The sequence below is a fragment of the Pimephales promelas genome, chromosome 2 (assembly GCF_988280905.1).
Source record: "Pimephales promelas chromosome 2, fPimPro1.hap1.1, whole genome shotgun sequence".
NCBI classification, from domain to species: Eukaryota; Metazoa; Chordata; class Actinopteri; order Cypriniformes; family Leuciscidae; genus Pimephales; species Pimephales promelas.
The window spans coordinates 13330092-13351441 of record NC_142770.1 but is presented as its reverse complement, the minus strand read 5'-3'; the positions used below and the strand labels follow the sequence as shown (position 1 = coordinate 13351441).

General features: G+C 39.5%; 1 protein-coding gene across 2 annotated transcripts in view; it reads left to right on the top strand.

The window, feature by feature from the left end:
- The window catches only part of ssbp4 (single stranded DNA binding protein 4), a 71284-nt gene extending 50086 nt beyond the window's left edge, over window positions 1-21198 (top strand). For both annotated transcript variants that reach the window (XM_089116341.1, XM_039694791.2), the window contains 14 exons: window positions 3812-3901; window positions 10191-10274; window positions 13964-14023; window positions 14118-14184; window positions 14282-14349; window positions 14448-14515; window positions 14599-14644; window positions 14722-14757; window positions 14841-14895; window positions 15102-15172; window positions 15268-15346; window positions 15431-15459; window positions 16794-16895; window positions 18441-21198. In XM_089116341.1, coding sequence (XP_088972467.1) covers window positions 3812-3901; window positions 10191-10274; window positions 13964-14023; window positions 14118-14184; window positions 14282-14349; window positions 14448-14515; window positions 14599-14644; window positions 14722-14757; window positions 14841-14895; window positions 15102-15172; window positions 15268-15346; window positions 15431-15459; window positions 16794-16895; window positions 18441-18470 — 885 coding nt within the window. In that variant the 3' untranslated portion in view covers window positions 18471-21198. The remainder of the gene's footprint in view (window positions 1-3811; window positions 3902-10190; window positions 10275-13963; window positions 14024-14117; window positions 14185-14281; window positions 14350-14447; window positions 14516-14598; window positions 14645-14721; window positions 14758-14840; window positions 14896-15101; window positions 15173-15267; window positions 15347-15430; window positions 15460-16793; window positions 16896-18440) is intronic.
- The last annotated feature ends 152 nt before the right edge of the window (window positions 21199-21350 follow it).

Sequence of the window (21350 nt, the reverse complement as noted above, 5' to 3'; positions counted from 1 at the left end):
TGTATACGTACAGTTTACAGCGAAACACGTCTTCGTGTGGACGGGCCCTTAATTCTACTGAACCCTGGTGTGTTTGCATGCATCTTACGCCATCGCAAACGTTCTTGGCGCATGATAGAAAACAGAATGTGGGTCATATGTATATTTTTTTTATTAATTCTGTGCTATTAAGCGCAGCTGAGTGAACAACACGGGTGCAAACAGACTCTTTTGAGGAACCACTTTTCCAAATTGTTGCCCTGTTTCCACGCGTTATGGGCAGGTTTGCGTTCTTGAGCCACCAGGCGCTGTTGTGCAAATGAGCGGCTGTAGCGCGTTAATGGTTTTCTGTTAGAACGATGTTGCGTAAGCGTCCTATTAAATTAACTAATGATCGTTGCGACGGAAGTGAATCAATCAAAACTAACTTTAGCTGAACAATAACTTTATTCTAGAGCTGCTGTAAAGCCAAAGCAATCTCTGTTACTTTTAACTTCCTATTATCACTGTAAAGCTGCTTTGAAACGGTCCATATTGTTAAAAGCGCTATATAAATGAAGGTGACTTGACTTTGTGTTAATACATCAAGACGACTTCCATGCTTGCATGTCCATTTCTGAGCCAGTGTATTGCTCATTCAGCATATGCTGAATGGCCTGTGACTTGTTACTAGAGTATGTGTGCATGTTTGTCAGACGTTGATCTGGGTTACCCTGCTTGTCTGAGCACAGATAAGGTAGGATCCATTCCTCATCCTGGATCCCTGCTCCAGATCGATGCCCAGATTAAGCCTTTCCTCCGCTGTCTGCTGCCCAGCCGAGCCCTACGATTGATACTGATAATTAAAACAGCAGTGGCTAATTACTTCAGAGGGTTTGGACTTGTGTATATGTGTGGACGCTAGGTGAACATATAGGTCACCAAAATTATTCATGGTTTATTAATAATTAATTAGGTACATTCATTGCTTAGTCTATGATAATACTGTTCCCAAAATAGTGAAATCTACATGCACATAAGCATGTCATGTTGTTGGCAGTGGAAAATGATCATTAAAATTGAATGAAAACAACACACACACATTATATATATTTTATATCATTTTATAAAACTTTGTTTTTCAATGATCTGAAAATTATTGGCTTTTTTATTTTTTTTTTATTGAAATCATGTCAGGTGCAATTATATTAGCTAAATTTCAGCATCATTTATTGGCGAAAAAAGCTGCATTGTCACTTTCAGACCAAGCAGTTTTCAGTTTGTCAGCACGGCAAACTTTTGGGACTAATTGCTAAAGTTGCGTGGGAAAATCTTTCGCCCTCATGTGAAATTCCCACTTACATGGATTCATGTTGAAATTACAGTGAAAATTCACCAACAATGCTAAATATGACCGCACCTTAAAGGGTAACACGTTTGGAAAATCAGTTCATGTATAATGTTCTTGCTGTAAGGGATGAGGGCTGGGCAAGCATGCAAAGCACGGCATGAGAAGTGTTAACAGGAACTGGAATGTGTCTGTTTATGTGGTCGAGAGGGAGAGAGATAGCAGTAGCAGCCAGGCCAATCAAAAGCCACAGGCTCCTTTAAACTCTATCTTCATTCTCTTCTCTCGGTTTCTCTCGCGCTCCCTCTCTTTCGCTCCCTGGCCGGGCGAGTGATTGACGGCCTGAGGGTTTTAATGGGCACCAGAGAGCGGGAGAGCCAAGGTCTGAGTTGTCATGGCAACAAGCCGATTGGGCCCTCTGCCGCTCTACCTGAGTGCAGTGGAGTTGCGCTGTGTGCGTGTGAGCTACCGACGACTCCTGTTACCGCTGATGGGCCACTGGTCATTCTGGACAGTGATTTTCCTTTAGTTCATCTCTGTGTGTTAATGAATGTATTTATTCACCCTCCTTTTGCATTTTCACTCATTCATATGGTGTGGCAATAGAGTCGGAGATATTGTGCCGGTTAAACCTACACCAGCCACTGTGTAAATAAAATCTCTCCAGCCCGATCTGTCACTCAGCCCCTCCCTCTCCTTAACCAAACACACTCGCCAGTCCCTCCACCGCAAGCAAACACGGCGACTGGCCGTACCTCACCTGTTATCTGCCCAGCACCAGCATCCAGACCATTTTTCTTCCCTTGTTTTTGAGAAAGTGCGTGCTTGTATATAAATTATATGTAAATCTGTCGGGTTTTTGTGGAAGTTGTGGCTGGCGCTTTTGAGTTGTCAATGTCTTAAAGGGAAAGTTCACCTAAAAATGAAAATTCGGACAATTACTCAACCATGACTAATTTCCACACAACTATGTTCATGCTATTATTTGTCATTATAAAGAAAGGCTTTCAAGCTCTAAAAGGCTTCATAAAACTATCATATAATCACGACATTACCAGTACCAGCTTGACTCGGCTCGGCTCGCATTTCGTTACGTTTTCCATTGCAGACAGTTCCGCCACAAATAGTACCCGGTCATCATAGCGACGCCTTTCGTTCCTTGTTGCCCATCAATCTCTCGCAGGACCATGTCTTCGGCCACCAAACAAAGGAAAGTCTGTACCTCTTCGTTTGACCACGGCGTATTCTTTCGAGCTGACATAATAATACTATTTAGTTTAGTAAATAAACTATATATCTCTGGCCAAACTATTTAAAAATAGCGGGGTTATTCTGGATACTCCATCTGGCGCGTGTAATGATGACGCAGTGAATGGTGACAATTCTCTCTGACCAATCAGCAGTCGGCATTGTTTTCACGTCACATTTTAGTATCGCCTTAGCTCGCTCAGAACCTCGCTGGAGGTGGTACAAAAAAAAGTACCCGAAACTTTTCGAGTCGTGTCGAGTCGAGTCGAGCTGCTACTGTGTAGTGGAAAAAAGTATTCTGAAGCTATACGATAGTTTTGTGCGAGAAACACGTTTAGTATCGTCCACAGCTAGGACTATACTACAACATCAACGTTTTAATATTCGTTCAAATTCTGTGAGAATATGGAAGTCCACACAACTACTGTAACAATAATGACAAAGAGTTATATAATTGAATTTTCGAATTTTAAACATTCACCGCAATAAGACTTTAAAGAGCTTGAGCATTTAAAGCAGCATACATTTTGAGACATTTGAGAATCGTTACCAGAACCGACGGTCATGAAAAGCATTTAAAATAATGTGCCGGTTCTTCTCAACCTTAGGTGCTGGTGGGATGAAGCCCCAGAGGAATTTGTCAAATTTGTCTTTGGACCTACAAGTCAACCTGTCTGTCCTGTTGGTGTGTGCGACTATATGTGATCTTAAATATACTTGTATGTGGCTTTAGTGGGTGATATGGTATTGCAAATGTGTAAGAGCTAAAGGCAGATAATCGTATACCTATGACTGTGTATGTCGGTGTATGAAACGTGCCCTTTGCCCTCTACGGGTCAGCGGTGAGTGTCTGGACTATTAAGGTCAGCGGCAGTGAGGCGATTTATCCTCCTCCACCCAGACGAGAATGAGGGATCTGATTACAGGTTGGAGGAGGGGGCGCTGGGTCGTGTGTAATTCCCGTCTACCGCTTCTTTACCATCATGGGAAAGACACCGCTGAGTTTTGCTTTGTCTGGGGTGTTGGGGGGCCCAGGCTTCAACCTAAAGAGTAGCTCACATATTTGACAAGAGATTCTAGTTGAATGTTGTTGTATTTAAATCTGAATCTTGTCAGTTTGGAATAATGGAATCGTTAATGGAAGAAGAGGAATTTAAAAAACTTTAAAAAAAATAGTTTGAGTGGCTGAAAGGTGCAATTTTCTATTCTATTCGAATCAATTTTTTTGACGAGGCTTTGCATGTTTCTCTTTTTCAGAGTGCGGCAGCAGCTCCCAGTCCTGTGATGGGCAACATGCCGCCCAACGATGGCATGCCAGGTGGACCCATGCCTCCCGGCTTCTTTCAAGTAAGAGCTGCTCTCTCCTTCCCCCACCTTCCCGTTCAACCTCCTCCTTTAACCCTGTGCGTTAAGCTTTTACAATTTTTCTGTCCCTCACCCCACCCCTCCTTTTTCTAGCCCCCTTTAGTTCTTCTAATCCCTGTCCAGATGTTTCTTTCCCGCTATCTCTCCCTCTCTGTGTTTCCATTCATTTTCATTTTACGTCTAAATTAGTTGTTCAGTACAGTAGCAACTCACACTGACACAAACAGAGTTGCGGCCCCTGATCTGAGATCAGTGTGAATGCCTCGACAGTTTAATCCCTAAGGCCAAAATGGGTAAAAACATGCGTGCTTGGTTGTAGCTCTTTGGCAACACTTATCTAACAACATATCTGTGTATTTTAAATTCAGGGCTGGGATTTGGGGGAATGCTTAGGGGCATAGTTCCCAAAGTCAAGGTGCCTGTGGGAGTTCCTCTGCCATAGTGATCTTCATTGAGCTATTTATAGTCAGACAAGCTAGACGCCTTTCTCAACAAACACACACACTACCTTAGACAAATTTTCTTTGTCAAGAATTATTTTCATTATATATCTGGATCCAACTTGTGTAATAAGAAATTATACTAATGAATTTCTTTTTTTTTGTGCATGTGAAAAAACAGGAAAAAATTATCTCTGTTCTTCTAGTTCTATGCATTAATAATCTTTATTAATTATTTCAGCGTTCCTAATTCAATGTATCTTATGTTGTATCTACTCTATGTATATGGCAGATAGAGCAGACTATACAGTATACCTAGTAGATCGTCAAAAAATGAAATGCATAAGACTGTGATGTGAATCAGTGGATTTAACATGTAGTAAAACATCGGAAAGCTTAGAGTATCACAAAGAGTAGCAAGGAGGTCATATAGAGCATCCACAGAGCATATATAATATTCATAAGTTAAAAATCGAACGCAATGGATTTAACATCGTTGAATTTCAGATAAAGCATTTGATGGAGTAGATCAGATAGATCACTTGATAGAGCAGCTGATAGAGGATCCTAAAGAATCAGTGGAAGAAAGGATAAGTTAAAGGGTTAGTTCACCCAAAAATGAAAATTAAGTCATTAATTACTCACCCCCATGCTGTACCAACCCCGTAAGACCTTCGTTCGTCTTCGGAACACAAATGAAGATATTTTTGTTTAAATTTGAGAGCTGTATAACTACCACATTGGCTCCTAAGGGACTGCCTCTTGACGGCCCAGAAAGTCAATGAAGAAAATGAGACTTTCTTATAGATTTCCACGACGCATGCGCGAGATTTGCGATCTGCGTACAACAGCTTACACTACTTCAGATCGCAATTCTCGCGCATGCGTCGTGGAAATCTATAAGGAAGTCTCGTTCTGGCCTACAAGGAAGAAAAGAAATAGTCGAATAAACTCGTTATTTTTGTTTGTTTTTTCGCACAAAAAGTATTCGCGTCGCTTGATAAACATATAGTTGAGCCACGGTAGTCACTTGGGATATTTAAACATTTTCTTCATTGACTTTTTGGGCCGTCAAGAGGCAGTCCCTTAGGAGCCAATGTGGTAGTTATACAGCTCTCAAATTTAATCAAAAATATCTTCATTTGTGTTCCGAAGACGAACGAAGGTCTTACGGGGTTGGTACAGCATGGGGGTGAGTAATTAATGACTTAATTTTCATTTTTGGGTGAACTAACCCTTTAAAGGTGGGGTATGTGATTTTCTTTTTTGACTATTTTTTCAAAAACACGTTAGTTAGTTAAAAATTAAGCAATTTAATCATCTGTGGAATGGCCAGGACTCGAAAAACTTCAGCCAATCATTTCCAAGACCACCTAGAATCATTGGACTGTTATTGCGTCAATCAAACGGTCGTACCATCCCCCCCCCCCATCCCCCTCGCGCTCGTGTCCCCTTCGTGAGCATACGCAAAGCTTGTGACCCAGTCACAGAAAGTGAAAGTTTCCCCTGTACAGAGAGAGGGTACAATCTCGCGCATCTGAGTCTTGCAGATGTATGATTGTGTGTCCATGTTCTTCGAATGGGTGGAGTCAGGGCCAGTGTTGGAGGAAAGAAGGTAGGACCTTTTGAGTTGTATTTTCAAAATCTGCCGGCCGTTTTGAAAATCCCAAACCCTACCTTTAATACAAGATAACATCAGATAGAAGACAAGATGGAGTGGAAGATAGAGGGTCCCTTTGAGTGTACATAACATAAGGTTCATTGGATAGAAATTCTGAGACAGTGGATTTAACATCTTGTCGAACATCAGATAAAGTATCCGATAGAGAATGTAGGAGATCAGATAGAGCAGCAGATAGAAGAGCCAAATGAGTCAATGAAGAGTAGATACAGCAAATTGGAACATCTAGTAGAACATAATGTAGTTCAGAGAGAGCATCCCATAGAATGTGTGTATATAACACAAGATCTGATACAGTGTCGAACATCTTGTCAAACATCAGATAGGTTAGATAAAACATCAAATAGAGTAAATAGAAGATCAGATAGAGCTGCAGATCAGGGATCCGAGGGAGATAGTAGGCCGGAACAGCAAATAGATCTTGTAGAACAGTAGGTTAGATAGAGCATCCAATAGAGTAGATAGAATGTCAAGATAAGATAGAGTGGCAGATACATCATCTGATAGAGCATCCTATAGAATAGATCAAGGTGACAATAATACATTCAGAATGTTGCAGATTGTCTAGGAGAATAGCTGATAGAGCATCCTAAAAGCAGCAGATGCTGAGATGAGCTTCAGGTAGAACATCACATGGATTGGAAGATAGATCATGGACATGGACTTTGAATCGAGGAGGACAGTGTTAATGTTGTATGAGCCGTGTTCAGAGCAGGGAGCGATCTGACTGTTGCGTGAGTGACATTGCATTCTATAAATAGCGCCTGTGTGCATAAGAGCGAGAGAGAAAGAGAGAGAGAACTAAGAAAGGGAAGAAGAGGGAGGACTTTGTGCTCCACTGCAGTAATTCCCTCTTGGTAGCAGCCCAGGGCATGGCAAAAGAGAGGCATGGAGAGAGTGAAGACAGAAAATGAAAGAAGGAAGAGAGAGATGGCAATGAGGCAACAATTGCAAAAAGACAGGCTCCTCCAGGCCCACGTGCGTTCCTTGTACGCTCCCCGATTCCACGCGACCAGTTGCTGTGGTCTGGTGACACAAATTATATCTTGGCGTATATCCTAGTGGCCAGTATATCACTCTTTCACACCTCTCAACAGCTAACTACTGCTTCCTCCCACTCTTGTCGGCCACGGCTGCTGGACACAGTTGTGCTAATGATTGGAGCTGCTCTTTTTCTAGCTATTTTGAATAGAATTGTGATTGGAACAGGTTGTGATCCATGCTGATTCTGCAGTCATAATCAAAAATCGGACATTTGTGGTCTGTCGCCTCCTTTTGCAAGTTGGGTTTTTGGCCTTTTTGTGCCTTTATTGGATTGGACAGTAGAGATTTTTGACAGGAAAGCATGAGGTGGAGAGAGAGGGGAAGGACCTCAAACTGGGAATCGAACTCGGGTCGCCAGAGATGCACTATATGTCGGCGCGTTAACCATTGGGCTATTGGCGCCGACATAATTTATTTTAGTGATTCAATCAAAAAGTCTCATAAACTCCCGAGTTATTAGTTTGAAGCATTCTAATGAACAACTCACTGAATGTCAACCGCAGTTAGTGAATAAACATTTGACTAACTTGTGGAACATCGTACCATTAAGGCATGTCCAACTAGCCTGGGAAAACCCAGACAACTTCCGGCAAATTTAGCTCATTCAAACCCATTTGCAGTCCGCAGAAATCGCGGCACCAATCAGAAACGTTGGGGCGGGCTTTACACGATGACGAGCAGATTTTGTAGCCTATATTACAAAGATGGACGCCGCCGTCGAACATCACTCGCTCGAATCAGCTATCAGCTGTTTTTAAGCGATTTGAACGTTTCCTTTTTGTTAAAAACCGAGCAAGGAACAACACTCGGAGATGTTTCTCCGCCGGCCGCAGCTCTGCATGCGTCATCTCCTTCATCGCTCTGATTGGTTTTAGGTCTTCCCGCGACGTCCGCTGGCCCCTCTGAAAATGATTTGTCTATGACACTTTGCCAGACCATATCTCAGTTACAACTGAGAATGGTCTGGTTTTAACCAGGCTAATATCCAACAATAATAGGGGGACAAAAACAATTCTGTAAGAAATACTGGTACTCAAGTAAGTAGTACTCTGTTAAGTTTAAAAAGCATTTTGGTAGTGGAGCTATGCAGCCAAAACGTGTACGCTTGAGCCTCTGTTTGTGTCTCTAGCCCAGCTCCAGATGTAGCGGCGATAATTAACACATGCGACCACAGTTGCTGCTGTATGAACAACATGGTCCTGCGAGATGGGGATGAAGGTGAAGAGGACTAAACCCTCCTGTACACCCTCTCCAGACTCTCCTAATCTGTACCTCGCATGCCCAGACTCCCAGCAACCTCCTGCAGAGAGATTGAGCACGAAGGAAGAGAGTCTAGGGAGAGAAACCCAAAGCTCGCGTGCTGGCGTCTGGCCCGGATCTTGGAAATTTTGTATTAATTTTTTTCCTTTTTTTTTTATTCCCCCCATTGCACGGGGTCGGCCTCTTCAATAATCTTCATGTCGAAACTCCACTGCACCAGCTCTTCTTGGGAGGACAGTCTAGCAAGAGGGAGGCAGGGAGGGAGCGAGCAAAGTCAAGGAGTGGAAAAAAAGAAATAGTTTCAACTTTAGCTGGAAACATCTGAAATAGATGAGTTTGTTTTGAGGGAAGGTGGTGGGAGAATTTCAACTGCCCTTCTCCCACAAAAAAAACCCTCTTGAACACCAACAGAACACTGAGAAAAGTGAAAGACTGGCAGACTCTAGAGAGGGAGAGTTCCATCAAGGTTAAAAGGACTGGAGGATCTTGTTCTGACTTGCTGCGAGGTGTAGGAGTCTTGGGACATAGACATAAGCCTAGCATTATACAGTGTTGTTGTCCTGTTGATGTAGACATGTCCCTATACTCAAGCAAATCTCAGTATACTTTCTATTTTGAGTTACGTTGTCTACCTTCCCAAGATGTTCCTTATGGATGGTTGTGATTGAGTTGAGAGTTCCTTGTTTCCATCATTTTCAGTTACTTTTGAGATTAAAGTCCACACAGTTTTGTGAGATTTGTTGACATTTTTGACATCTATATTTTATTTGGTGTACTATATTATATTTATTGTCTCAATTTCCTGACAGTTGCACCTTTTGCACAAAAATCTAAATAAATTGTTTGCTTCATTAGGGGTGACTTTAAAGTCAAAGTACCTCTCTGGTGCTCACAGGTTTGTGAGGTTTCTTGAAATATTCGACAACTAGATCTTTTTTAATGACATCTACATCCTGTATGGTATGTCACATTGCATTTATCATCTCGGTTATTGACAGATTCTGTGACCGCTGCACTTATCAGAATAATTACTTCCAAGACCTTTCTGAAGCAGAACACCATCAACCACACAAATTGCTCAATCCCGCGCCGTTCGCCAAAAAAGTGGTAAAATTATTTATTTGTAATATACACAGAAACAACAATGAAGTATGCATTGTGTTGCTGTTCCATGCTTTGTTTTGCTTGGTACTTTGTGTCCCGGCAGTCACTCGGCAAGTGGCTACACACTGCCCCCTTTTGGTTGGGAAGCAGCATTGCTTCTCTGAAACGCTTGGACTCTGTGGTTGCTGCTGTCCTCTATGCCACTGTCCCGCTAGGAATACTATATGCCGTTCCCTTTCTCGATGGGAGGGGCTACTCTTAATGGTTTTGTAGTTTGGTGCCAAGCCGTTATCTCCTTAGCTGGGTAGAAAATGATTTTATTAATTGCTTCATTTAACATACCCACCCCCCCACTCCTCACCCAAGACACGCACACAATCCAGCCCAAGTTATTCCTCAGTTGCTCTCTACAGGGATGTGGTGCAGGAACAGGCGTCTCGGTAAAGGCCATATGCCTCTCTCAGTTACCAATAATGGACTCCATTGGAGGCCTTGTGGTGTATCTGTTTTGGGGTTCAGCAGCTGCCCAGCCCTGTTGGAGATGCCCTTTGCTGGCAGATAAATGGTGGATTTATTACTAATCTAGGGGCTGCATTTTTATTACAGACCATCAGAATCAACTTCTTCTTAACCTAATCTTAACTAGCAAGACTTTGTTGGTTAATCTACCATAGCAAACACATATTTAATGGTAAGTCGAGTGTAATATCTCTAAATGTTTGTTTTTTTCCCTCTTTCTCAGGGCCCACCTGGGTCACAACCATCACCTCATGCACAGCCCCCTCCACACAACCCCAACAACCCCATGATGGGGCCCCATGGTCAGGTAAGACTTCCCCGTTTTCTTGTACTTCCTCACAGATAACCTGAGGAATAGATACATGTTGGGTATCGTTTAAAATTTCAGGAGTGTTAAAATTCACCCCTCCATTCTTCTTTTCTTCCTTGCTTTCCCTCACTAGCTAGATCTAGTAGTGTCCAAAACTTCAGACTTTCCAAAAAAAAAAAAAAAGAGTCAACTTGTTGATGGGGAAATGACTAGTTTCCTAATCTGTAGGGTTTGGGTACCGTTCACTTTTTATCCATACCAGTACCGCTACATGAAATAAGGTGCAGGTACCTTTTTTTCGGTACTTTAGGCATGTTTACCTCAATAACTGTAAAGAAGCTTTAAGTAATTTATAAAAGTGTTATTGACATTGTGTCAGAGCTGCGTTGGTCGCTGTCTGCCATTGTCTGTGATGTTTGTATACTGTATTTACCTGTAAATAGTAGGCTACAGCTACTTAATTTAAAAAAAAAACTATTTTAATAAAAAATTCAAAATTTCTATGAAATGTTTTGTTTTCCACAAATTCTGTTGTCGATATAGTGTTAATCAAAAAAATATTAATTTCATTATCTGTTAATCATGCTGCACAACTGAGCTTTATACTGTTAAAATTAAAACATGGAGGACATTTTTTATTACTCCTTATAAAGATTTGATTGAGAATTGAGAATGATCTAAATTGATGGCAGAGGCTGAAAACAGCGCCATTCATTCACACAGAGGCACGCAGAACATGCAGGATTCGTATTTAAATAGTCTTAGTCTCGCACCCAGATCCATTCTCAGGGGTTGAAATTTGGCACTAATTGACTTAATGTTAATCGGTACTCTGTAGTACCGATGTCATTAGGTCGGTGTCATTAAAAGTACAGAGTTCTTTACCCAACCTTACTAATCTGATTCTAACTTGACTGTAAACTCTTTACTTTTATTTTACACATTTGGCAAATTATTGTATCCAAAGTGAACTGTATTGGGTTTAAATTATGCAGTTTATCGGCTTACTCATTCCCTGGGAATTGAACCGTAATGTCCTTAGTGTTATTAAATCTTCTATTTGAGCTACAGGGTATACAGTCAATCCGAAAATTATTCAGAATTATTCATTTTGAATATTTTTTACTAGTGGGTGCAGTACTCTATAGTTCATTTATGTAAGTGAGGTTAGCAAAATAAAGTGATCTGTGACATATTATACCCAAAGATTCTTCATAGAGTCGACTACCAGTAAAATTTATAAACATTTGCGACCAAAATTTATTCAGACACTTTGACCTGACCTTGTTTTGCTGTAGTGTTTTTTTCTTTAATTGCTAAAGCGACCTTTTTACACCACAAGACTGAACAAAATTAAGCATTGCTTGGTAATTGGTTGACCTAAATTGGTATTATCTAATTGTGTACTTAAATTTAACAGCTGACCGTTATTCAGCCCAATTCGTTTGTGAGACAGTCAAACAGGAGGATGTCCAAAACCAGTAAAATATCAACTGATTGGATAACTCTGCTATATTTTAGAAAATGGTAATAAAATGTGACAAGAACTCAAAGAAACTGTGATATTGTGAGAAAATTTTGGTTTGACTGTATACTATTAGTCTCTAATTTAATTATATTATATTAAGGATAAAATAAAAATCTAGTCCAGTTTTTGAATGAACAAATCAGTCCATTATCTCATTCTCTGTTCTCTTAGAAAACACACGTGCGCGCACACGCACATATTCCTCACTGACAGTGACGATGTTGCCAGATAAATAATGCAGGCCGTGGCCCAGCCCATCAGGAGTGGAAGTTCATCTAGCTGGGACTCTGCAGACTGGTCCCTCCCTACACCCTGCACTCAGTCCTTCATAGTCCATCAATATCCTATTAATAATGCAGCATGCGCACACACACACAAACATGCTCTTGCGTTGACACATGCAAGCAGAAACACAGGCACTCAAACACAAATACGCAAACACCAACACACCCTTCTGAGTACACAAACTTGCTGCAACTTGGAGCGAACATAGCTAGATGGAGCGGGAACCAAGTTTGAACAAGGAGGGTCAATCCTAATAGTTGTTGGATCAAAGCCTGTGAAATTACTTATTGCTCTGTGATGTAATCAAGCTTCGATCGATATATCGTTTTACCGGTTGCTTTGTTTCTGTGACATTATGCTGGATGTCTTCACCCACAGTAAAATCTCATTGGTTGAGCTGTATGTGAAGCATGAATGTGCAAATATGTTCATATTGGCCGAGACTGTGGCATCAGGCAGCATTTTTGTTTTTAGTGTGGAGAGATAAATTACTTGTTGCTGTAACTTTTCTCTTCCATGCCTGATTAGGATATGATGTTTACCAAGGGGTCATTCTGTCTTTCTGCTTTTCTGTGAAGCTCTTTCTAGCTTTTTTTTCTTGCTGTAAAGTCTTGTTTAAAATACCATAGGTTTCCTCTGTTAAACAATGTGAAAGCAGCAGCCTCCCCTTGTCAGTGTAGAGAACTAATGTTTATGAGGTCTTCCCTTTAGGCTCAAACTGATGTCTTTTTGGTAGTGTGATTGCGCCCCCTGCTGGTAACCGTTGTACTGTGCATCTCAAATACTACGTGGTATATGCTATACGCTTTATTTCAAGGTGTCTGTGTTGGTGTAATTATACGTTAAAGTGCGGAGTAAAAATAATCAACTACATGTACTTATCAAGTCAAGATTAGGGTTTGGTTTAGGGTTAGTTGCCTGTAATTATTATGTATAATTTATAAACTACAACTATAGGAACTACAATGTAACAAGGAGGACACTGCTAAATAAAAGTGTTGCCACATTTTCTTTTATGTGAAATTATAAATCCATAAGATACTATAAATTGCTTTTGGACAGCCCAGTATAATCATCTGAGTTATAGAGAATATGATTATCTATCAAGTACAGTTTAGGAATATGATCTGACGAATTCAGAAGCGGCATACTGTGTTTTAAAGGGGTCATGAACTGGCTTTTTAAAAAATTTTATATCGTTGTCTGAGGTCAACTTATGACGTTCGCTTGGTTTTTACATTATAAAACATCAAAATGAATAAGTAATAGGCTATTTTCTACCCTAGTTTTGAGCCTAGCTCAAAAACGCTCGGTTTTTATGGGCGTCTTGCATTGAAGACTTGGTAGTAAACGCCCACTGTTGTGAGTGGATAACAGTTTTGCATATTATAATGAGTTTCACTCTCGATCCGGTTTGTCATCACGATGTAGGCATCTATGTTATTTAGCTATGCGTGTAATGCGTGAATTGATGGGCGGGGCTAAACCGGCCGTGTTGAAGTAGGTGTTGATCTTCTTCTGCGGGGGTGGTGTTTTATCCTCTTTGACGTCATAGTTCCCCACTTTGAAAAACGAGTCGTTTTTCTGAGCCTGGTGTCAATAAAAGCTTTTATTTGATTAACAAGGGCGTTTTCAGTTCTGAAATTTACAGGATATTCTTATAATATGATGACCTCTTAAGACCAATTTATACTTCTGCGTAGGGTGCGTGCAGTAGGTACGGCGTAGCATACGCACCGACGCGTACCATACCTCCTCAAAAATGTAACTACATGTCACGACGATGCGGACCGCAAGATCTGTGATTGGTCGGCTTGGTAGCATGATAGCATCGCATTTCCTATGATCCTGATCCTATGCTCTCTCCCCATAGCCTTTCATGTCTCCACGGTACCCAGGCGGACCCCGCCCATCACTCCGCATGCCAAATCAGGTACTGACCCCACCCACGACCCCTCATTTTTGCGTTTCGCTATTGCTGTTTTCTCTGCTTGGCCCTTGTTTCATACTCTCTTTCTTGGTTTCAGCCTCCCGTTGGAGTCCCCGGGTCACAGCCGCTCCTGCCAAACAGTTTGGACCCCACCAGACCGCAAGGTACCACACTGCACCATAGACTTAACAACCAGCTGTGTTTGAAAAATGTTTTGCTATGGCATTTTATAAAAGTGTTGTGGTTCCTCTTCCACATCAGGACATCCAAACATGGGCGGCCCAATGAGGATGAACCCACCCAGAGGAATGGGAGGCATGGGCCCACAGGTTGGTTGATGTTCCTTTCTATAAAACAGTCATGCTTATTAATTTATTGAAGATGAGGTACTCATATGTAGGTTAACCTTTGCCATCCCTTTTTGTAGAACTACGGCGGTGGAATGAGGCCTCCTCCGAATTCTCTCGGCGGTCCTGGAATGCCTGGCATGAACATGTGAGTCGACGCCACAGGATAACACGCTTACACTGTCTCTGCTCCGCTTATACGCACCTTAACATTTCCTCTTGTGTTTTCAGGGGTCCGGGAGGTCGAGGGCCGTGGCCTAATCCTAACGCAAACTCAGTAAGTGCCACTTCCAAAAATGTCAATATCGCAATAACTCTGAGAAACGGCTTCGTAACTATCTCTTCTTCCCACAGATAGCATACTCATCTTCATCACCAGGAAACTATGTGGTGAGTCAAACGCACAAGATTTTGTCTCTCCGTTTGTCGGAAATGTTCTTTGTGAGTAATCGGTTTATGTGCTCGTCTCTCAGGGGCCTCCAGGAGGTGGCGGGCCTCCAGGAACTCCCATCATGCCAAGCCCAGGAGGTCAGTTTGCTTTCATCTAATCCATAGGATTTTATCTGGAATTTCATATCAGTGTTTTTTTTTTTGTTTCATTGAAAGTTCATAACAATAGTGACTGGAAAGTATCTTAAAACGGAAAGCTCTTGTTTTGGGAAACGGCGTGCAAATGCATCAGCTTGCTGAGGAGAATTTCCCTGTGAAACGCTAAGAAATCTGTTTTCTCGTAGACTCGACGAATTCCAGTGAAAACATTTACACGATGATGAATCCAATCGGCCCTGGTGGCAACAGACCGAACGTAAGATGATGTTTTAATGGAGTATGAAAAAGGGTTTTGTAGTTTTAGCATCATTGTTGATTTACTGGAGGCTAATAGGATCTGTGTTTCTGCAGTTCCCAATGGGGCCGGGGCCCGACGGTCCAATGGGTGGAATGGGAGCGATGGAGCCGCACCATATGAACGGGTCTTTAGGTAAGACTTCGTCATACATCATCTGATATGTACACAATAGCAAACATTTCTAATGGTCTTACGCTTACCTGCTTTTGAATACAGGCTCGGGTGATATGGATGGGTTGCCAAAGGTGAGATATATATTATTTATCTACTATTTATGAATATTTTCAGTTTTCATTTTAGTTTAAGTTTTAGTCCTTTATATTCATTTTGTTAAAAATATTTCTATTTAGCTTTATTTTTTATTTCATTTTTCATCATTTAAATACTTATTTCAGTTAATTGACAAAGCCAGATTTCTATAGTTTCAAGTTTCATATTTGTTTTCTTAAGTTTCTTATGTTTTTCATTTAATAATTACATTTTGTTTTATTTTAAAGGGATAGTTCACTTTGAAATTATTTTTTTGGTATGTTTTACTTTACCTCAAGGGCATCCAAGATCTTTGTTTCCGCAGTATTTTCAATTTTGATATTTTTAGGTCAAACTGTTCTTGTCTGTCAGTCATATAATGGAGGTCTATGGTCACCACCTCAAAGAGCGTGCACAGAGAAGTCCAAATTAAACATGATTTAATGACTCTTAAATGTAATTACACATTGATGGCTTAAGACACGAAATGAGCGGTTTGTGTGAGAAAACGAACAGTATTTATATCGTTTTTACCTCTTGTAACCTCTTGTTTACCTCTCCTTTTTACCTCTGTAAAAAGAGGTAAAAACGAAATAAATACTGTTCGTTTTCTCACACAAACCGCTCGTTTCGTGTCTTATGCCATCAATGTGTACTTGCATTTACGAGTTATAAAATCATGTTTCATTTGGACTTAATTTGTGCATGCTCTTTGAGGTGGTGACCATAGACCTCCATTATATGACTGACAGACAAGAACGGTTTGACCTAAAAATATCAAAATTAAAAATACTGTGTAAACGTTAACTAAAATGTTTTAAAACTAAAAAATTCATTTCAAAGTGAACTATCCCTTTAATTAGTTTTAGTTAATAATAACAATACTGATGTGAATTAAAAATTTAGGAAAGCGCAAAATATCAGTACAATATCGGTTAATATTATAGATTTTTTTTAATAGATCAGTATCAGCTAACATTGAATATTAATCCATTGAATATTGTCCTTTTTGCTTTGGTTATGTTTAGATTTACCTTATTTAATAACGCTGTTAAATCTCAAAATTAATATCCACTTTTCCTACTGTATATAATCATGTGATGCTTAAATCACTTATAGCATTTAAATGTTTTATTCATTTTTTTGTAAGCTTTTTTTATTTTTCAATTTTTGTAATCAAAAAAGTAGAGAATTTTAATATTGGCCTTTTATCAGTTATTGTCCATGACATGAAAATAATTATTAGCTTATCGTTTTCGTCCGTTTCCTGTTGGATGCCGTTTCCTCCATTTCGTGTATGTCACTAATCATCATTGTTCTGGATTTCTAGAACTCTCCGAACAACATGGCAGGTATGAACAATCCCCCAGGGACTCCGCGGGACGACGGGGAGATGGCAGGCAACTTCTTAAACCCATTCCAAAGTGAAAGTGTAAGTTCATGTCACACCGGCCCACTCTATATCTCTCCTCCCCTGCTTTCCTGTATCTAAAGGTGCAACGGATCGCAGTTAACACGTTATCCATACGGATTAGACCCACATGTGATTCGCAGACTAATTTCAAAGTTCAAGCATCACAGTGAAAATGTTTCATTTGCAGGTTTTGTTTGGCCAATTTAAACCATTTAAGTGGTGTATTTATGCTATATTTATCTATGCTTGTAATTAGTATATTTGTTCGGTAACACCATGTGCGTAAGACTGACATGACACCTTCATAATCATGACATGACACACGTCATGAATATGAAGGAGGTTTGAAGGAGGTATGAACTCTCATTAAGTGTCATTCACTCAATTATGACGCTTTTAATGCAAATATGACATTATTTGACATGTCTTTGTTATGACAAACATCATAACCTGCAGTGTCTTTGTCATGACAACTTGACATTACTAAGACAACACAACCTGTCATAAACATGACTTAGCAGATTAATTATTAAACTTATGAAAGCACTTAACTTGGGTTAACATTACATTTTGTTTTGACATTGTTAGGTTAAGTGGTTTCTTAAAGGAGTAGTTCACTTTTAAAAACAAAAAATGCTGATAATTTACTCAGCCCCATGTCATCCGATATCTATGTCATTCTTTCTTCAGTCGAAAAAGAAATTAAGGTTTTTGATGAAAGCATTCCAGGATTTTTCTCCATATAATGGACTTCATTGGGAACCAAACGGTTCAAGGTCCAAAAGACAATTTCAGTGCAAACTGCAAACTGTTCAAAGGGATTATTTAAACGATTCCAGACGATGAATAAGGGTCTTATCAAGCGAAACGATCGCTCATTAAAAATAATAATAATAAAGTTTAAGTTTTATCAAATGTTCGCCTTGTTCTGTTCTGTGATGCGCGTTCGTGACTCTCCTGTCATCTAAATGAACAAATCTTTTCCCGAGTCAACTCGTTCATTTCGTTCGTTGAATGAACTAAATGACACGAAAAAAGATTTGTTCATTTTGATAAGACCCTTATCAATCATCTGGAATCGTTTAAAGCCCTTTCAACGGTTTTGGACCTTGAACCGTTTGGTTCCCATTGAAGTCCATTATATGGAGAAAAATCCTTGAATGTTTTCATCAAAAACCTTAATTTCTTTTCGACTGAAGAAAGAATGACATGGACATCTTGGATGACATGGGGGTGAGTAAATTATCAGCAAACGTTTTTTTTTTTTAAAGTGAACTACTCCTTTAATAATGTTTCAACTTTATTAATTACGGTAGTAGTTTTTGATGTAGTATCACTTTAAGTGTGCTTTAAATATTAAATTGAAAGCTAAGTTATCTGAAAAAACGATCTGATGATCCGTGACTCAATATGACGCACAAATGATCCGTTGCACCACTTCCTCTTTCACATGTGCATTATAATGTTGTAATGTCTAAATATAGGGTGATATTTCTGGTTTTCGGTAATGCTCATTGACTCCTTTTGTCCCTCCACTTTCCCCTTCCTCTCTTCTCGTTGCAGTATTCACCCAACATGACGATGAGTGTGTGATTCTTCTTTTTTAATTTTGTTTTTTTAATTTTATTTTATTTTTTTAACCCCGTACCCCCCATCCCACTTCCTGTTCTCCTCGTCCCTGCTGCGTTCGGCATGTTGTTGTGTTTTTTTTATTTTATTTGCTCGATCTTCAACTCCCCACAACTCCCTCAAACACTCTGGGTTGGCGCCCTTCAGCCGGTCGGTGTGGCCGCGGAGCAAAGGACGCCCAGTACAAAGCCGAAAGGACGCAGGCCTCGGGTCACAGGAAGAGCCTTCTGACGGACTCAACCTTCGTATCTGGATCGGGCCCTCGATTGAACCACCGTGTGTGTGTGTGTGTGTGTGTGTGTGTGTGTGGGACTGTGCCAGGAAGACACTTCATAACTAGTTGCTCATCAGCATTGAAGCTGGTGGCTTTATTTCAGACCAGTTTGATCATTTCTTTCGGCAATGAAACACTGAAACTAGTGGTTGTTTGATTGCTGTGTACATTTTAAAATGGAAAAAGCTAAACTGGTGACGCTAGGGGCAGGAATGTTCTCATATTACTATATTTGTATATTATTGATAATATTATTGTTATAATTTTCATAATTGCTACGATGATGATGATGTACTCATAATTTTATGGATTTTCCTGTAAAGGGCACATTTGTATCTCAACAACATCAATGACAGAATAAGCACACATTCAAATGCACAATGACACTTCTGTTTACATGATTTTAGGTATTTGTTTGTCTCTTTTGTTTGAATTTTGTGTCTTTTGCAAATACCTCTTCCTGTGTTCGTCATCCCACCGATGTCATCACTACCGAGATGGACAAGCTCAATTGTGGGTCCATGTCAACAAAGTGGCTAAATCACTGGTTTAAAGCACCCGTCGGCACTGTATTTAAAGATTGGAGTACATTTCAAAGTGTAAACATATTCACTGCCATTGCGTGTTGCTCCATCCTTGGCTTGGTCACAAACAGCCAATGACAAATACATTTTTACCGATGATTTTCCACCAATGCTCCATTGTAATTTTGCCACTACGTGTTTGCCACGTTGTTTCGCGAGTCTTTTTAGAAATATTACCCCACGTGTTTGTAAAAGTAGTTGGACGCAGGCTGCTCTTACAAGCACGAGTTTCCTTGTGCTCTATAGTCCCATGTCTGTAAATATAACTTTTTTTTTTTTTGGGGTCATGGACCCCAAATATTGATATTTTCAATACACTTCTTGTCTGTGAAGCACATGTGTGGTCCCATCTCTTTCTTCAAATGTAGAGTTTGCAGTCAACGTACTTGTGGATGAGGAATTTGATCATGGCAAAAGAGGGAAAATCACATGAAAAGACGTCTGGGTCACATTTTACCCCTCAATAATGAGTAAAAAAAAAAACTCTTTTAGGCCAGTTTTGTTTTTTTTGCATTGTGACATTTGGACATATCAATTGAGTGCATTTAACCCATTTTATTTTTTTTATTTTTTTTTTATGACTCACTGAAAAATGCTTTTTTTAAAGGCTTGTATTGCTTTACAGTATACACTTGGGAATTGAATGTGCCTATTATGAAAAAAAATCATAAATATTATAAATAAATACTGTTAAAAATAGATTCAACTATTTTTAATATAGTAGGAACTAATAGTTTTGGTTAAAATGAAAATTTGTATATTATAAAAAAAATATAAATATGTATTTAACAATAATAATTTATTCTGAATTTGGGGTGAAATATGACTTGGACAGGTTTGGTGAGATTCTCCTTTGTAAATAATTGCCATTTTATGCCTACAATTATATGAATCAATATTTTGGGACATTCAAAATCACTCGACCTTGCCAGCCCAGTTAAAAATGCCTTTTGTCCAGTGACTGTATTCAGGATCTTTTGGTATATTGGCCATGTGAGAGAACAAGGCTCAGCCTTCTGGTAAATTTTGAAGGGATGTCCATGCTTGTCTTTTGGTTTGTCTGGTACGCAGCCCACAACCTTTCTTGACCCTCACCCCTGACCTTTGGTTTACTGTAAATACTGTAAAATGCATTTTGATATCATTGACATGTTTTGATATGTCAGTCACAACCAATGAGTACAGCTGAAAATAAGTTATAAAGAATCTGTTTGTGTTTTTGTATTTTAAAGAGATGCTTTTGCTGTAAAAAACTGCAGGTCGACGCTCACCCCTATTGTAAATCAAGTCTGCAACAGGCATTTATTTCTTCGTAAATAACAATCAAAGCTTAAATTCCTCAAACATTTAGTTTGTGTGAGGGAAATGGCTTTTGATACTGAACAGAATATTGAGTCGGTTTAAATCAAATTATAAGGGTTCTGAAGGAAGAAATAAATCAGTTGCTCAATTGTTGGCCATCTCTGCACTTCTGTTGTGATGTATAATATTGTAACATTAGAAATACGTTTGAGAAGAAAATGTGTATTTTGAAGCAGGAAGGGTCATGGGAAGGGAATGACAGAAATTTCTCCTGTAATTTTACATTGTCCTTTCTTGCGACATGGCAGTATTCAATATGAAGCAGTCTGTCCCTTTGGGTTTGCTTTGTATTTTATAGTAGGGTAGCTCAGATCTTTGTCCTAGGGCCTTAGGTGTCTTGTGTAGGTAAATATGTCCTTTGTATGTTTCTTTATATTGTAAAGTTTCTTTAGACTGAGAAAAAAAAATCCCCAGAAAATTTGCTTATCAAAAAGAAATGATTGCATCAATAATAAATGTAATTTGATATTTTTATGTGTTTCCGTTTTGTTATTGAAATGAAATAACAAACACCCCCCAAAATATACTCAACAATATATATATATATATATATATGAACTAATTTTTTTATGCACATTAAATTTATTTAAGCACATTAAATTTATTTATTGTTTTAAAAAATAT